This window comes from Rhinoraja longicauda, unplaced genomic scaffold (genome assembly GCF_053455715.1).
Source record: "Rhinoraja longicauda isolate Sanriku21f unplaced genomic scaffold, sRhiLon1.1 Scf000437, whole genome shotgun sequence".
Taxonomy (NCBI): Eukaryota; Metazoa; Chordata; class Chondrichthyes; order Rajiformes; family Arhynchobatidae; genus Rhinoraja; species Rhinoraja longicauda.
In genome coordinates this window covers 30,068-46,423 of record NW_027601654.1, presented here as the reverse complement: position 1 = coordinate 46,423, position 16,356 = coordinate 30,068, and the positions used below count along the sequence as shown (strand labels likewise).

The following is a 16,356-nucleotide window of genomic DNA, read 5'->3' as shown; positions in this document are numbered from 1 at the left end:
CGGGCCCAACGGGGAAAGAGGGGTACTGGGAAAAGGGGAGGTCCCCCTTCCCCCCTCAACCCCTTCATCCCCCCTCCTTCCCACCTCCATCCCCACTCCCTCCCCCCCTCCTCCCCCTCCCTCCCCAACTCCCTCCCCCCTCCCCCCTAACTCCCCCCTCCCTCCTTCCCTCCCTCCCCAATCCCTCCCCCCCTCCCTCCACCCTTCCATCCCTCTCCCCCCTCCTTCCACCCTCCCTCCCCCCCTCCCGGTTACAATTGAAACCCTACGAGGACCGGCCCAACGGGGAAAGAGGAGTACTGGGAAAAGGGGAGGTCCCCCTCCCTCCCCCCTTCCCCTCCCCCCTACCCCCCTCCCTCCCCTCCCCCCTCCCTCCCCTCCCCTCCTCCCTCCACACCTCCCTCCTCCCTCCCTCCCCCTTCCCGCCCTCCCCTCCTCCCGGTTACAATGGAAACCCTACGAGGACGGGCCCAACGGGGAAAGAGGGGTACTGGGAAAAGGGGAGGTCCCCCTCCCTCCCCCCTACCCACCTCCCTCCCCTCTCCCTCCCCCCTTTCCCTCCTCCCTTCCCCCCTCCCCTCCCCCTCCCATCCCCCCCTCTCCCCCTCCCTCCCCCCTACCCCCTCCCTCCCCTCTCCCTCCCCCCTCCCCTCCCCCCCTCCCCTCCCCTCCTCCCTCCCCCTTCCCTCCCCCAACCCTCCCCTTTCCTCCCCTCCCGGTTACAATGGAAACCCTACGAGGACGGGCCCAACGGGCCCACTCGGTCTAGTATACTACTAAAACTCTGCGGTCCAACATTCCGTATGTATGTATGTATATGTGTATGTACGGAAGATTCCGAAGAGTTTCTGTCCATATAACTTACAAACCCTACTCCTCCCTGACGGTACACCAAAGCGCTACGATTTTTGTACCGCCATATTCACCATTAACATGGGCAACTATTGTAAGTACTTTCGTTCAAATTGAAGCTACCTTTTTAAAGCTAGAGAGATATTAAAGTTTAAATTTTCATTTCTAACCCTTTTCTTGAAGGGGCTTCAGCGCGTGATGTCACAATGGCACCCGTGCACCAATGAGAGATCAGCTCGGTTTTAAATTTACATCTTCAGCTTGTGACGTCACAATGCTTGTGTGAGATTGTTGCAACATTGTTGCGAAAGGCAACTGCCAGTTTTTTAAAGTTGTGCAAGTCACTTAACATACACAGATCAGCATGGGGCCCCTATTCCCTCTCTCCCCCCCTTCCCCCCTCAACCCCTTCCTCCCCACTCCTTCCCACCTCCATCCCCACTCCCTCCCCCCCTATTCCCTCCCTCCCCCCTTCCCCCTCAACCCCTTCCTCCCCACTCCTTCCCACCTCCATCCCCACTCCCTCCCCCCCTCCTCCCCAACTCCCTCCCCACCTCCCTCACCCCTCCTCCCCTAACTCCTCCCTCCCTCCCCCTTCCCTCCCTCCCCTCCTCCCGGTTACAATGGAAACCCTACGAGGACGGGCCCAACGGGGAAAGAGGGGTACAGGGAAAAGGGGAGGTCCCCCTCACTACCCCCTTCCCCCTCCCCTCCCCCTCCCTCCCCCTCCCCCCTACCCCCCTCCCTCCCCTCCCCCTCCCTCCCCTCCCCTCCTCCCTCCACACCTCCCTCCTCCCTCCCTCCCCCTTCCCTCCCTCCCCTCCTCCCGGTTACAATGGAAACCCTACGAGGACGGGCCCAACGGGGAAAGAGGGGTACTGGGAAAAGGGGAGGTCCCCCTCCCTCCCCCCTTCCCCCATCCCATCCCCCCTCCCTCCCCTCTCCCTCCCCCCCTTCCCCCCCTCCCCTTCCCCCCTTCCCTCCCCTCCTCCCTCCACACCTCCCTCCTCCCTCCCCTTCCCTCCCTCCCATCCTCCCAATGCTTGTTTGAGATGGGTGCTACAGTGAGAAGCACTATGTGACCGCGAATGTTTCGAAAAAAGCACTGTATGGGGGAGAGAGGGAATGGGGGGGGGGGTCTGTGAATGGGGACTGGGGACAACAGGGGTCGTTGCGGAGGGGGCTTGGTGGTGGGGGAAAGAGGGGTACTGGGAAAAGGGGAGGTCCCACTTCCCCCCTCAACCCCTTCCTCCCCCCTCCTTCCCACCTCCATCCCCACTCCCATCCCCACTCCCTCCCCCCCTCCCTCCCCCCTCAATCCCAACCTCCATCACCACTCAGCCCCTAACTCCCCCCCTCCCTCCTTCCCTCCATCCCACCCTCCCCCACTCCCTCCCCCCTCCCTCCACCATTCCATCCCTCTCCCCCTCCCCCCTCCTTCCACCCTCCCTCCCCCCCTCCCGGTTACAATGGAAACCCTACGGGGACGGGCCCAACGGGGAAAGAGGGGTACTGGGAAAAGGGGAGATCCCCCTCCCTCCCCTCCCCCCTACCCGCTCCCCCCTTCCCTCCCCCCTCCCCTTCCCCCCTCCCCACCCCCCTCCCTCCCCCTCCCCTCCTCCCTCCACACCTCCCTCCACACCTCCCTCCCCCCTCCCTCCCGGTTACAATGGAAACCCTACGAGGACGGGCCCAATGGGGAAAGAGGGGTACTGGGAAAAGGGGAGGTCCCCCTTCCCCCCTCAACCCCTTCATCCCCCCTCCTTCCCACCTCCATCCCCACTCCCTCCCCCCCTCCTCCCCCTCCCTCCCCAACTCCCTCCCCCCTCCCTCCCCTCTAACTCCCCCCTCCCTCCTTTCCTCCATTCCTCCCTCCCCCAATCCCTCCCCCCTCCCTCCACCGTTCCATCCCTCTCCCCCTCCCCCCTCCTTCCACCCTCCCTCCCCCCTCCCCGTTACAATGGAAACCCTACGAGGACGGGCCCAACGGGGAAAGAGGGGTACTGGGAAAAGGGGAGGTCCCCCTCACTACCCCCTTCCCCCTCCCCCCTTCCCCTCCCTCCCCCTCCCCCCTACCCCCCTCCCTCCCCTCCCCCTCCCTCCCCTCCACTCCTCCCTCCACACCTCCCTCCTCCTTCCCTCCCTCCCCTCCTCCCGGTTACAATGGATACCCTACGAGGACGGGCCCAACGGGGAAAGAGGGGTACTGGGAAAAGGGGAGATCCCCCTCCCTCCCCCTTCCCCCCTCCCCTCCCCCTCCCTCCCCCTTACCTCCCCCCTACCCCCCTCCCTCCCCTCTCCCTCCCTCCTCCCCCCTTCCCCCCTCCCCCCCTCCCCTCCCCTCCCCCTCCCCTCCCCTCCTCCCTCCACACCTACACACCTCCCTCCTCCCTCCCTCCCCTCCTCCCGGTTACAATGGAAACCCTACGAGGACGGGCCCAATGGGGAAAGAGGGGTACTGGGAAAATGGGAGGTTCCCCTCCCTCCCCCTCACTCCCCCCTCCCTCCCTTCTCCCTCCCTCCCCCCCTCCCTCCCCCTCCCTCCCCTTCCCCCCTCCCTCCCCCTCCCCCCTACCCCCCTCCCCCCCTCCCTCCCCCTCCCCTCCCCCCTCCACACCTCCCTACTCCCTCCCTCGAAAAGCAACTGACAGAAGCACTAAGTAGCCGCGAATGTTTCAAAACCAGCACTTAACCGCGAATGTTTCAAAACAAGCAATTAAAAAGCACTTTTTTTTAAAGCATTTTTTTTTATTCCAAGAGAATGCGGGGTGGTCTGAGAATGGGGACTGGGTAGGGGGACAACAGGGGTCGTTGCGGTGGGGGCTTGGTGGTGGGGGAAAGAGGGGTACTGGGAAAAGGGGAGGTCCCACTTCCCCCTCAACCTCTTCCTCCCCCCTCCTTCCCACCTCCATCCCCACTCTCTCCCCCCTCAATCTCAACCTCCATCACCACTCAGCCCCTAACTCACCCCTCCCTCCTTCCCTCCATCCGACCCTCCCCCACTCCCTCCCCCCATCCCTCCACCCTTCCACCCCTCTCCCCCTCCCCCCTCCTTCCACCCTCCCTCCCCCCCTCCCGGTTACAATGGAAACCCTACGGGGACGGGCCCAACGGGGAAAGAGGGGTACTGGGAAAAGGGGAGTTCCCCCTCCCTCCCCTCCTCCCTCCCCTCTTCAGAGCCCCACTCACGCACTCCATTCCCCCCTTCATCCCCCTTAAAACTCCCCCAAACCTGTGCTGCATTAACTTAAATTGGTTTCAGGTTTTTTTTTTACAAGCCCCACTCACCCACTCCATTCACACCCCCTCAACTCCTTATCATCCCCCCCCACAACCCACCCCCTTATCCTCTTCTCACCCACTCCATCCCCCAGCCCCATTACCCCCCTCTCTTCCACCCTCCATTCACCCAATTCATCCCCCCTGAACCCCCTTTGAAACTCCCCCAAACCTCTACTAATGCGCTCCCCCCGGACCTTTCACTAATGCGCTCCCCCGCCCCCCCCCCCCGGACCTTTCACTAATGCGCTCCCCCGCTCACCCCCCCCCCCCCCACGTGAGAGGATCGCCGACGCTCTTATTTGTACGACAGGGCGTGTCCCCCTGAAAGCTCTCGCTGCTGCTGAACTGTCTGGTTCGTGCTGAGACGTCGAGCTTTGGCTGCTGCTGTGCAATACAAGATAAGCTTCATTTCCATTGATATTTTATTTAAAGCAAATCGCTTTGTTTAAACATAAAGTCCATTTCATTTTACCTTATTTACTTTCGTTTCTTTTTAGTTTTTACCTAGGGGAGGCTTTCTTTAGTTAGGGAGGTTTGCCGTTTTGTGCTCTAAATTTTTTTTGTCTTTTTAACATTACTTGCATTTCATTTTTCCTCATTTCCGATTGTTTTATTTCTATTTCATACTTCGGGGAGGGTTTTTTAGTGAGTGAACGTTGCCTTTTTCTGTTCAGCTTCCCACTTCGCACTCGACGCCCCATTGGTTGGTGTACCACGTGAGGGAGTAAAATAAAACGTCGCCTTCATTTATATTCTTTTCATTTTCAAAGAAAAACGCTTCATTTCAAAAAGCATTGATTTCTTTTTTGTCAAAAAAGTACGTTTTCATAGGATTATTTCACTTTAAAAAACGATTTAAAGAAAAAAACGCTTTGTTTTTTAAACATAAAAATAATTTCATTTTTCCTCATTTAGATTTGTTTCATTTGAGAACTCAACTCACTCTCTCAATCCCCCCTCCACCTCCCCACATTCATCCCCCCGAACCCCCTTTAAAACTCCCCAAAAAACCTCTACTGCATTGGTCTAAAACCCTCCCCACACTCAGCCACTCCATCCCCACTCACGCACTCCATTCCCACCTCAATCTCCCGTTAACACTCCACCAAACCTCTCCTGGATTAACTGGAATTTTGTTTATGGTTTTTTCAGAGCCCCACTCTTGCACTCCATTCCCCCATCAATCCCCTTTAAAACTCCCCCAAGCCTGTGCTGCATTAACTTAAATTGGTTTCAGGTGTTTGTAAGAGACCCACTCCATTCACACCCCCTCAACCCCACTTATCATCCCACAACCCACCTCAACCTGCCTTATCGTCCCCTCACCCACTCCAACCTCCTCAGCCCCCTTATCCCCCCCTCCACTCACCCAATTCATCCCCCCTGAGCCCCCTTTAAAACTCCCCCAAGCCTTCACTGCATTGGTCTAACACCCTCCTCTTACTCAGCCACTCCATTCCCACCTCAACCCCCTTCACTCAGGCACTCCATTCCCACCTAACCCCCCCGCCCTTAAAACTCCCCCAAACCTCTCCTATATTAACTGAAATTGTGTTTAGGATTTTTTTCAGAGCCCCACTCACCTACTCCATCCATACTCCCTCAACCCCACTAATCATCCCCCCTGCAACCCACCTCAACCCTCTTATCCTCCCCTCACCCACTATCCTCCTTATCCTCTCTCCATCTCCCATTCCATTCCCCCTGAACCCCCTTTAAAACTCCCCCAAACCTCGACTGTATTGGTCTAACACCTCCCCTTACGCAGCCACCCCATCCCCCTCACTCAGGCACTCAATTCCCACCTCAACCCCCCCCCCCCCCCGCTTAAAACTCCCCCAAATCTTTCTTCAGAGCCCCATTCACGCACTCCATTCCCCCTTCAATCCCCCTTAAAACTCCCCAAACCTGTGCTGCATTAATTTAAATTGGATTCAGTTTTTTGTTTAAGAGCCCCACTCCATCCACACCCCCCTCAACCCCACTTACCATCCCCCCTGCAACCCACCTCAACCCTCTTATCCTCCCCTCACCCACTCCAGCCCCCTTATACCCCCCTCCTCCACCCCATTCACCCAATTCAGTCCCCCTGAACCCCCTTTAAAACTCCCCCAAACCTCCACTGCATTGGTCTAACACCCTCCCCTTACTCAACCACTCCATCCTTCCACTCACGCACCCCATTCCCCCCCACCCACCCCCCCATAAAACTCCCCCAAACCTCTCCTGCATTAACTGAAATTGTGTTTAGGATTTTTTTGAGAGCCCCACTCATGCTCTTCAATCCCCCTTAAAACTCCCCCAAACCTGTGCTGCATTAACTTAAATTGGTCTCAGATTTTTTTAAGAGCCCCACTTACGCACTCCATTCCCCCTTCAATCTCCCTTAAAACTCCCCCAAACCTGTGCTGCATTAACTTAAATTGGTTTCAGGGTTTTTTTAAGAGCCCCACTCACCCACTCCATCCACACCCCCCTCAACCCCACTTATCATCCCCTCCATAACCCACCTCAGCCCCCTTATCCTCTTCTCACCCACTCCAGCCCCCTTATCCCCCCCTCTTCCACACTCCATTCACCCATTTCATCGCTGCTGAACTCCCTTTGAAACTCCCCCAAACCGCTACTGCATTGGTCTAACACAGCCACTCCATCCCCCCTCTCCCCCACTCACACACTCCATTCCCACCTGAAACCCCCTTAACTCCCCCAAACCTGCATTAACTGAGATTGTGTTTAGGATTTTTTTGAGAGCCCCACTCAGGCACTCCATACCCCCTTCAATCTCCCTTAAAACTCCCCCAAACCTGTGCTGCATTTACTTAAATTGGTCTCAGGTTTTTTTTAATAGCCCCACAATCCCACTCCATCCACACACCCTCAATCCCACTTATCATCCCCCGCACAACCCACCTCATCCCCCCTTATCCTCTTCTCATCCACTCCATCCCCCTCAGCCCCCTTATCCCCCCCTCTATTCACCCAATTCATCCCCCCTGAACCCCCTTTGAAACTCCCCCAAACCTCTACTGCATTGGTCTAACACTCAGCCACTCCATCCCCCCTCCCTCCACCACTCACACACTGCATTCCCACCTGAAACCCCTTATAACTCCCCCAAACCTCTGTCGCATTAACTGAAATTGTGTTTAAGATTTTACAGAGCTCCAGTCACACACTCCATTCCCCCCTCAATCCCTCTTAAAACTCTCCCAATTCTGTGCTGCATTTACTTAAATTGGTTTCCTTTTTTTTTTTAAGAGCCCCACTCACCCACTCCATCCACACCCCCTCAACCCCACTTATCACCCCCCCACAACCCAAATCAATTCCCCTTATCCTCCAATCACACACTCCCATCTCCCTCAGCCCCCTTATCCCCCCTCCTCCACCCCATTCACCCAATTCATTCCCCCTGAACCCCGTTTAAAACTCCCCCAAACCTCCACTGCATTGGTCTACCACCCTCCCCTTACTCAACCACTCCATCCTTCCATTCACGCACCCCATTCCCCCCCACCCACCCCCCATAAAACTCCCCTAAACCTGCATTAGCTGAAATTGTGTTTAGGATTTTTTTGAGAGCCCCACTCACGAACTCCATTCCCCCCTCAATCCCCCTTAAAACTACCCCAAACCTGTGCTGCATTAACTTAAATTGGTTTCAGATTTTTTTTTAAGAGCCCCACTCTCCACTCCATTGCCCCGTCAACCCGTTATCATCCTCTCCGCCCCCCCACAACCCACCTCTCACTCTTATCCTCCATCCCCCGCAACCCCCTTTATCCCCCCTCCTTCACCCACCCACTCACCCAATCCATCCACCCCTGATCCCTCCTTGAAAGTCCCCCAAACCTCTCCTGCATTGGTCTAACACCCTTCCTCACTCACCCTCTGTATCCCTCAACTCCCACCCCCCCCCCCCCACCTGATCAATATCTGTTTGTTTTTAACATCATGCCAAGAAGAGGGAGAAAACGAGGTGCAGGATGGTCAACGAACATTAGCAGACGTCAACAGGCAGAAATTAGAAGGCAACAAGAAAAAACGGGACATCTCAAGGAAGGCCAAAAAAGAGATCGAAAGAGAGCGCAAGAGAGTAGTAGTGAAGAAATGCAACAAACGAGTACTAAACGTCTCAGGGATAACCAAAAAGGAATGCAACACAGAAGAGAAGAAGAGACGCAACAAGAAACAACTGAGCATCTTCGAAAGAGAGCGCAAGAGAGTAGTAGTGAAGAAATGCCACAAACGAGTACTAAACGTCTCAGGGATAACCAAAAAGGAATGCAACACAGAAGAGAAGAAGAGACGCAACAAGAAACGACTGAGCATCTTCAAAAGAGAGCGCAAGAGAGTAGTAGTGAAGAAACACAACAAGCAAGAACTAAACGTCTCAGGGATGAGCAAACAAGAATGCAACACAGCAGAGAACAAGAGACGCAACAAGAAACGACTGAGCGTCTCAAGCATCTCCAAAAGAGAGCACAAGATAGAAGGAGTGAAGAAACTCGACAAGTAAGAACTGAACGTCTCAGGGATAACCAAAAAAGAATGCAACACAGAAGAGAAGAAGAGACGCAACAAGAAACGACTGAGCGTCTCAAGCATCTCCGAAAGAGCGCACAAGATACAAGGAGTGAAGAAACTCGACAAGTAAGAACTGAACGTCTCAGGGATAACCAAAAAAGAATTCAACACAGAAGAGAAGAAGAGACGCAACAAGAAAAGACTGAGCGTCTCAAGCATCTCCGAAAGAGAGCACAAGATACAAGGAGTGAAGAAACTCGACAAGTAAGAAATGAACGTCTCAGGGATAACCAAAAAAGAATACAACACAGAAGAGAACAAGAGATGCAACAAGAAATGACTGAGAGTGTTGAGGATCAACTTGAGAGCACGCAAAACAAAAGGAGACAAGAGATGGGAGATGAAAGAACTAGAAGAGTGGCTGAAGAGCGGGCCAGGAAAAGAAGAAGAAATGTACAAATCGCAAGGAGAAATCTATCTGCTGATGTTGGTGAAATGACCAAGATTTGCCCTCAGTGTCGAGCGTACCGTTTCTCTGGAGAAACTGCAAACTTTTGCTGCATGCAGGGTAAGGTAAACATTGCTCCTCTCTGCACACTACCTGATGAATTGATGAAATTGTACACAATTGACACACCACAAGCAAAAGAGTTCAGAAAGAATATTAGACAATACAACTGCCTCTTTCAAATGACGTCATTCGGTGCCAAGGAAGTTGTGCCACCAAGACCTGGATGGAGTCCTTCAGTCATCATTCAAGGGCAGATTCATCATTACATTGGTCCATTGATGCCTGACCTAGACCAGCCAAGTCAATTCTTGCAGATCTATTTTATGGACCCTCAAGATAGTGTTGAATTGCGAATGGGTATACTGCAAGATGCTGGTATTCAAAGGGAAATTGTTGAGATGCTTGAAAACTTGATGAGACTAAACAACCCTTACATTAATTCAATTAAAGTGGCAAAGGATAGAATTCGAGATTTACCAGAGGCATCCATCGTCATTGATCCAGATCGTCGGCCACCATTTGAACATGAAAGGAGATTTAACAGACAAATTGCCAATGAAGTTGCTGTCATAATACCAAACAATAATGAACCTGAGGCAACATCACGTCACATTATCTTGAAAGAAAGAGGAGGAGGCCTGCGGATCATTTCAGAGTCTCACAGGTCGTATGATAGTCTTCAATATGTTCTTTTCTTTCCGCTTGGAGATGATGGATGGCATTACCAACTCAAAATGCGTAACAGCAGGAAGTTGACAGCGATGCGATATTATGCCTATAAGATCATGAATCGTGATAATGAATTTAACCAACTTTTGAGAGGAGGACGACTCTTTCAACAATATGTCGTCGACATGGCTGCTAAGATTGAGAACGATAGGCTCAATTATATTCGCCTAAATCAAGCATCGTTGAGATCAACAACTTACAAAGGCCTGACGGATGCCTTAAATGATAATGACGATTTGGATAACATTGGAAAGCGCATAATCCTCTCCTCAACATTTGTCGGTGGACCGAGATACATGATGGAACGATGCCAGGACGCCATGATGTATGTTCGGAAGTACGGCACTGCTTCGTTTTTCATTACAATGACTTGCAATCCGAAGTGGAGCGAGATCCAACGCGGCCTCTTTTTGAATCAGCAGCCGTGTGATAGACCAGACTTGATTACAAGGGTCTTCGATCTGAAAAGAAAACTCTTCATCAAGTGCCTTACTGGACCGGATGGCCTCTTTGGAAATTGTATAGCTTTTGTCTTGACTGTGGAATATCAGAAGAGAGGACTGCCTCATTTGCACTGTCTGCTGTGGCTTGACGAAGCGAATAAGCCACGGCCACGAGATGTTGACAGATTTGTGCAAGCTGAAATACCAGACCCGCAGTTAGATCCCGAGCTGCATGGATTGGTACTAAAGCACATGATTCATGGACCGTACTGCAAACACACCTCTCAGTGTTGGAAGAATGGAAGATGCAATAAAAGATTCCCGAAGCCATTTATCGAGAGCACAAGGTGTGGAGATGATTCATATCCTATGTACAGGAGAAGATCTCCGGATATGGGAGGATTTCAAGGACATCAAGAACGACGCCGGCATCGACCTATTACTTCTGAATGGGTTGTGCCCTATAATGCTCAACTCTTGAAGTTGTTCCAATGTCACTTGAATGTTGAGATATGCTCCTCTGTCAAGTCGGTCAAATACGTCATCAAGTACACCTTGAAGGGGAGTGATCAAGCAGTTTTTGGACTTAACAGGGATGACGAGATTATACAGTACTTGACTGGAAGATACATTGGTCCATCAGAAGCAGTGGGATCAATCCTTGGATTTACAACTCATGAGAGACACCCTCCTGTCATTCGACTCCAGGTACATCTACCAGAAGAACAACGAGTCGTTATCACAGCCGATGCTGTTCAGCGGGTGAGAAATGATGATTTCGCGAGAACAACTTTAACTGCATTCATGGAATTGTGTTCTCGAGATCAATTTGCACGGACTTTGTATTACACTGATGTTCCCCGGTTTTACACGTGGAACAAGAAGAAATGGCAAAGAAGGAAGGTTGGAAAGATAGTGGAGGATTTTCCAGGTTTTTTTGAAGTCAACGTTCTGGGACGTGTGTATACAGTTTCTCCAAGATGTGGTGATCTGTACTACTTGAGACTGCTTCTCCATCACGTAAAAGGGCCAGTATCCTTTGATTCATTAAGGACACATGATGGACATATTCTTTCTTCATTCAAAGACGTCTGCATAGAAAGAGGTTTGTTGCAAGATGATGACCATTGGCGACAGACGATGGAAGATGCTGAGAAGACAAAGCTCCCTGGTGCAATAAGAGATTTATTTGTCGTTTTGCTGATGAACGACGAGGTCAACAATCCTCGACAACTATGGGATCGCTTCAAAAATTCCATGTCTGAGAATTTCCTTGAAAAAGAATCGACACTAAGCAGTCATCAAAATATCATGATTGATGAGAGGCATCATGATCAAGCTCTGTTGTATATTCAAGACAAGCTTGCGAATTATAACAAGACCCTGGAATACTTTCATTTGCCCAAACCAAGAAATGGAAGGATGAACATTGTTGACAATCCAGAATTGCTGCATGAGTTGCAGTATAGTGTGCCTGAACAACAGCAGTTTGTTGCAGAGAAGGAGCCGATGCTGAATGCTGAGCAAAGAGTCGTGTATGACCATGTGTGCGGCTGCTTGGATAGGAATGTTCCTTCAATGATTTTCATTGATTCCCCAGCAGGAACGGGAAAGACATTTCTCACAAATTTGATCCTCTCCAAAGTTAGAGGTAAAGGTGATGTTGCTTTTGCTGTAGCATCCTCTGGGATAGCTGCTACATTGATGCCTGGTGGAAGAACTGCACATTCTCGCTTCAAGATACCCATCGAAGTGAGCGAGAATACAATGTGCAACATTGAAAAGAATTCCTACACGGCACAGTTGATCAGGCAAGTGAGACTGATTGTTTGGGATGAGTGTCCGATGATTAGGAGGGAGAGCTTCGAAGCCGTGGATAGAACTCTTCGGGATATATGCACCAAGGATGAGCCTTTTGGCGGTATTATTACCGTTTGTTGTGGTGATTTTAGACAACTCCTTCCTGTTGTGAAAAGGGGAAACGATGCTGATATTGAAAATTCATGCATCAAGAAATCCTACTTGTGGAGGACTTTCACCATGTTCAACTTGAAGAGGAATATGCGATTGGGAGATGGAGAAGACGACTATTCTCAATTTTTGCTGAATGTTGGAGAAGACAGGATTTTGAAAAATGAAGACGATGAGATTGAAATCCCACAAGACATGGTTCTAGCTGGAAGATCACTGGAGGATTGCATGGATTTTATATATCCCACCTTCGACAATCCTGCCGAATTATTTTCTAACAATTGTATCTTGGTTCCGCTGAATGACATTATGAGGAGCATCAATTCTAGATGTATCAGATGCTTCCCAGGGATCATGAAGACATACCTTTCGTTCAATGCTGTGACTGAGGGAACTGATGCTACTCACTTCCCAACAGAATTCCTCGATTCAGTGGAGATCTCTGGATTACCACCGCACAAATTGGAGTTGAAAAAGGGATCTCCGATCATTTTAATGAGGAATTTGGCACCACCAAGACTATGCAACGGAACGAGGATGATTGTGGAACAGCTACACAATAACTTGATCGTTGCAAAAATCACCATTGGAGCCTTCAGAAATGAAATTGTGATGATTCCTAGGATACCGCTTACTTTGACAGAAGGCGAAGACATTCCCTTTCAGCGGAGACAATTCCCCGTTCAGACGTGTTTTGCTATGACAATCCACAGAGCACAAGGACAGACCATGGAAAAAGTGTTGATATACCTGGAGAAACCGGTATTTCAGCATGGTCAATTGTATGTGGCTCTTAGCCGAGGAAAGGCTAGGGAAAATGTCAAAGTTTTCCTGAAGGATACGATATCAACGAAGAATGTTGTCATTCGAAGCGTGCTTCGCTGAGCAATGACTCCCCAAGTGGGACCTGGACCAATGAGGCGTCGAGCGGGAGGTCAGAGCATATTAATCGGCCGCACGTGTGGAGGAGCGGCAGGAGCCAATCAGAATGCACCACGTGAACCCGGACCAATTAGGCGTTGAGCGTCACGCACAGAACCAGCGGCCTTTTAACGTAAGTAGTAGATCAACGGGCACCGACTTTAGAGGCGCGGATCCGTTGGGTTCACATTGTAACGTCACACACGGATGACGGGCACTGGAGATGGAAAAGTCCTTCTAACGTAAGTATTAGATCAATTGAGGAAGGATATTCTTGCTATGGAGGGCGTGCAGCGTAGGTTCACTAGGTTAATTCCCGGAATGGCGGGACTGTCGTATGTTGAAAGGCTGGAGCGATTGGGCTTGTATACACTGGAATTGTCTATTGTCTATAATTGGCCCCAACTGCACAGGCGCGGACCCGTTGGGTTCGCATTGAGTCACCAACAGCAAAGAGACATCGAGTAGCAGCAAGGGCTAGAATGAGGGGGTATGGGGAGAACGAGGAGGTATAGGGAGTAGGCAGGAACAGGGTACTGATTGAGAGTGATCAGCCATCATCGCATTGAATGGCGGTGCTGGCTCGAAGGGCTGAATGGCCTACTCCTGCACCTATTGTCTATTGTCTATTGATATTTCAATATTTTTGAGATCATGCCAAGAGGAGGGAGCAAACAATTCACAGCTTGGTCAAGGAAGGAACGACACAAAGAGACATCGAAAGACAGTGAGGAGCAGAAGGGAACAAGAGGAGCAACAACAAATAACTGGACGTGTGAGGATCTAATGCTTTTGTGCCAGGAGGAGGGAGCAAACAATTCACAGCTTGGTCAAGGAAGGAACGACGCGAGGAGACATCGAAAGGGAGTGAGTAGCAGAAGAGACATCGAGAGGCAGTGAGGGACAGAATGGAACAAGAGGAGCAACAATAAATAACGGGACGTGTGAGGATCAACGAGAACGGACGCAAAACAGAAAGTGACAGGTACTAAAGAACCTTTTTGAGGTTTATTTTATTTCAAGAAAAAGAAATTGCCATTTTGATCTAATGATTTTGTGTTCATTAATAAGTAGGTTTTTATTTAGAATTTATAAATATATACATCGTAATATTTCTATATTTTTTAGATTATGCCAAGAGGAGGGAGCAAACAATTCACAGCTTGGTCAAGGAAGGAACGACACAAAGAGACATCGAAAGACTGAGGAGCAGAAGGGAACAAGAGGAGCAACAACAAATAACTGGACGTGTGAGGATCAATGAGAAAGAAAGCAAACAGAAAGTGACAGGTACTAAAGAAACTTTTTCTTTGAGGTTTATTTTATTTCAAGAAGAAAAATGCCATTTTGATCTAATGCTTTCGTGTTCATTAGTAAGTAGGTTTTTATTTAGAATTGATAAAAATATACATCCTGATATTTCTATACTTTTTAGATCATGCCAAGGGGAGGAAGCAAACAAGTCACAGCATGGTCAAGGAAGGAATGACGCAAGGAGACATCGAGAGGGAGTGAGTAGCAGAAGAGACATCGAAAGGCAGTGAGGGACAGAATGGAACAAGAGGAGCAACAATAAATAACGGAACGTGTGAGGATCAACGATAACGAGCGCAAAACAGAAAGTGACAGGTACTAAAGAACCTTTTTGAGGTTTATTTTATTTCAAGAAAAAGAGATTGCCATTTTGATCTAATGATTTCGTGTTCATTAATAAGTAGGTTTTTATTTAGAATTTATAAATATATACATCGTGATATTTCTATATTTTTTAGATTATGCCAAGAGGAGACATCGAAAGGGAGTGAGTAGCAGAAGAGACATTGAGAGGCAGTGAGGGACAGAATGGAACAAGAGGAGCAACAATAAATGACGGAACGTGTGAGGATCAACGAGAAAGACGCAAAACGGAAAGTGACAGGCACTAAAGAACCTTTTTGATTGAGATTTATTTTATTTCAAGAAAAAAAAAGCCATTTTGAGCTAATGCTTTCATGTTCATTAGTAAGTAGGTTTTTATTTAGAATTTATAAAAATATACATCCTGATATTTCTATACTTTTTAGATCATGCCAAGGGGAGGGAGCAAACAATTCACAGCTTGGTCAAGGAATGAACGACGCGAGGAGACATCGAAAGGGAGTGAGTAGCAGAAGAGACATCGAGAGGCAGTGAGGGACAGAATGGAACAAGAGGAGCAACAATAAATGACGGAACGTGTGAGGATCAACGAGAAAGACGCAAAACAGAAAGTGACAGGCACTAAAGAACCCTTTTGATTGAGATTTATTTTATTTCAAGAAAAAAAGCCATTTTGAGCTAATGCTTTCGTGTTCATTAGTAAGTAGGTTTTTATTTAGAATTTATAAAAATATACATCCTGATATTTCTATACTTTTTAGATCATGCCAAGGGGAGGAAGCAAACAAGTCACAGCATGGTCAAGGAAGGAATGACGCAAGGAGACATCGAGAGGGAGTGAGTAGCAGAAGAGACATCGAAAGACAGTGAGGGACAGAATGGAACAAGAGGAGCAACAATAAATAACGGAACGTGTGAGGATCAACGAGAACGAACGCAAAACAGAAAGTGACAGGTACTAAAGAAACTTTTTGAGGTTTATTTTATTTCAAGAAAAAGAGATTGCCATTTTGATCTAATGATTTTGTGTTCATTAATAAGTAGGTTTTTATTTAGAATTTATAAATATATACATCGTGATATTTCTATATTTTTTAGATTATGCCAAGAGGAGGGAGCAAACAATTCACAGCTTGGTCAAGGAAGGAACGACGCAAAGAGACATCGAAAGGCAGTGAGGAGCAGAAGGGAACAAGAGGAGCAACAACAAATAACTGAACATGTGAGGATCAATGAGAAAGAAAGCAAACAGAAAGTGACAGGTAGTAAAGAAACTTTTTCTTAGAGGTTTATTTTATTTCAAGAAGAAAAAATGCCATTTTGATCTAATGCTTTCGTGTTCATTAGTAAGTAGGTTTTTATTTAGAATTTATAAAAATATACATCCTGATATTTCTATACTTTCTAGATCATGCCAGGAGGAGGGAGCAAACAATTCACAGCTTGGTCAAGGAAGGAACGACGCGAGGAGACATCGAA

At 49.4% G+C, this 16,356-nt stretch overlaps 1 protein-coding gene across 1 annotated transcript; it reads left to right on the top strand.

Annotated features, from left to right (window-relative positions):
- The first annotated feature begins 938 nt into the window (after positions 1-938).
- On the top strand, positions 939-14,218 carry LOC144590969 (uncharacterized). Its single transcript, XM_078395332.1, has 2 exons — positions 939-946; positions 8,100-14,218. The coding sequence occupies exon 2, from the start codon at positions 8,248-8,250 to the stop codon at positions 13,201-13,203; it is 4,956 nt and encodes a 1,651-aa protein (XP_078251458.1). The 5' UTR covers positions 939-946; positions 8,100-8,247; the 3' UTR covers positions 13,204-14,218.
- The last annotated feature ends 2,138 nt before the right edge of the window (positions 14,219-16,356 follow it).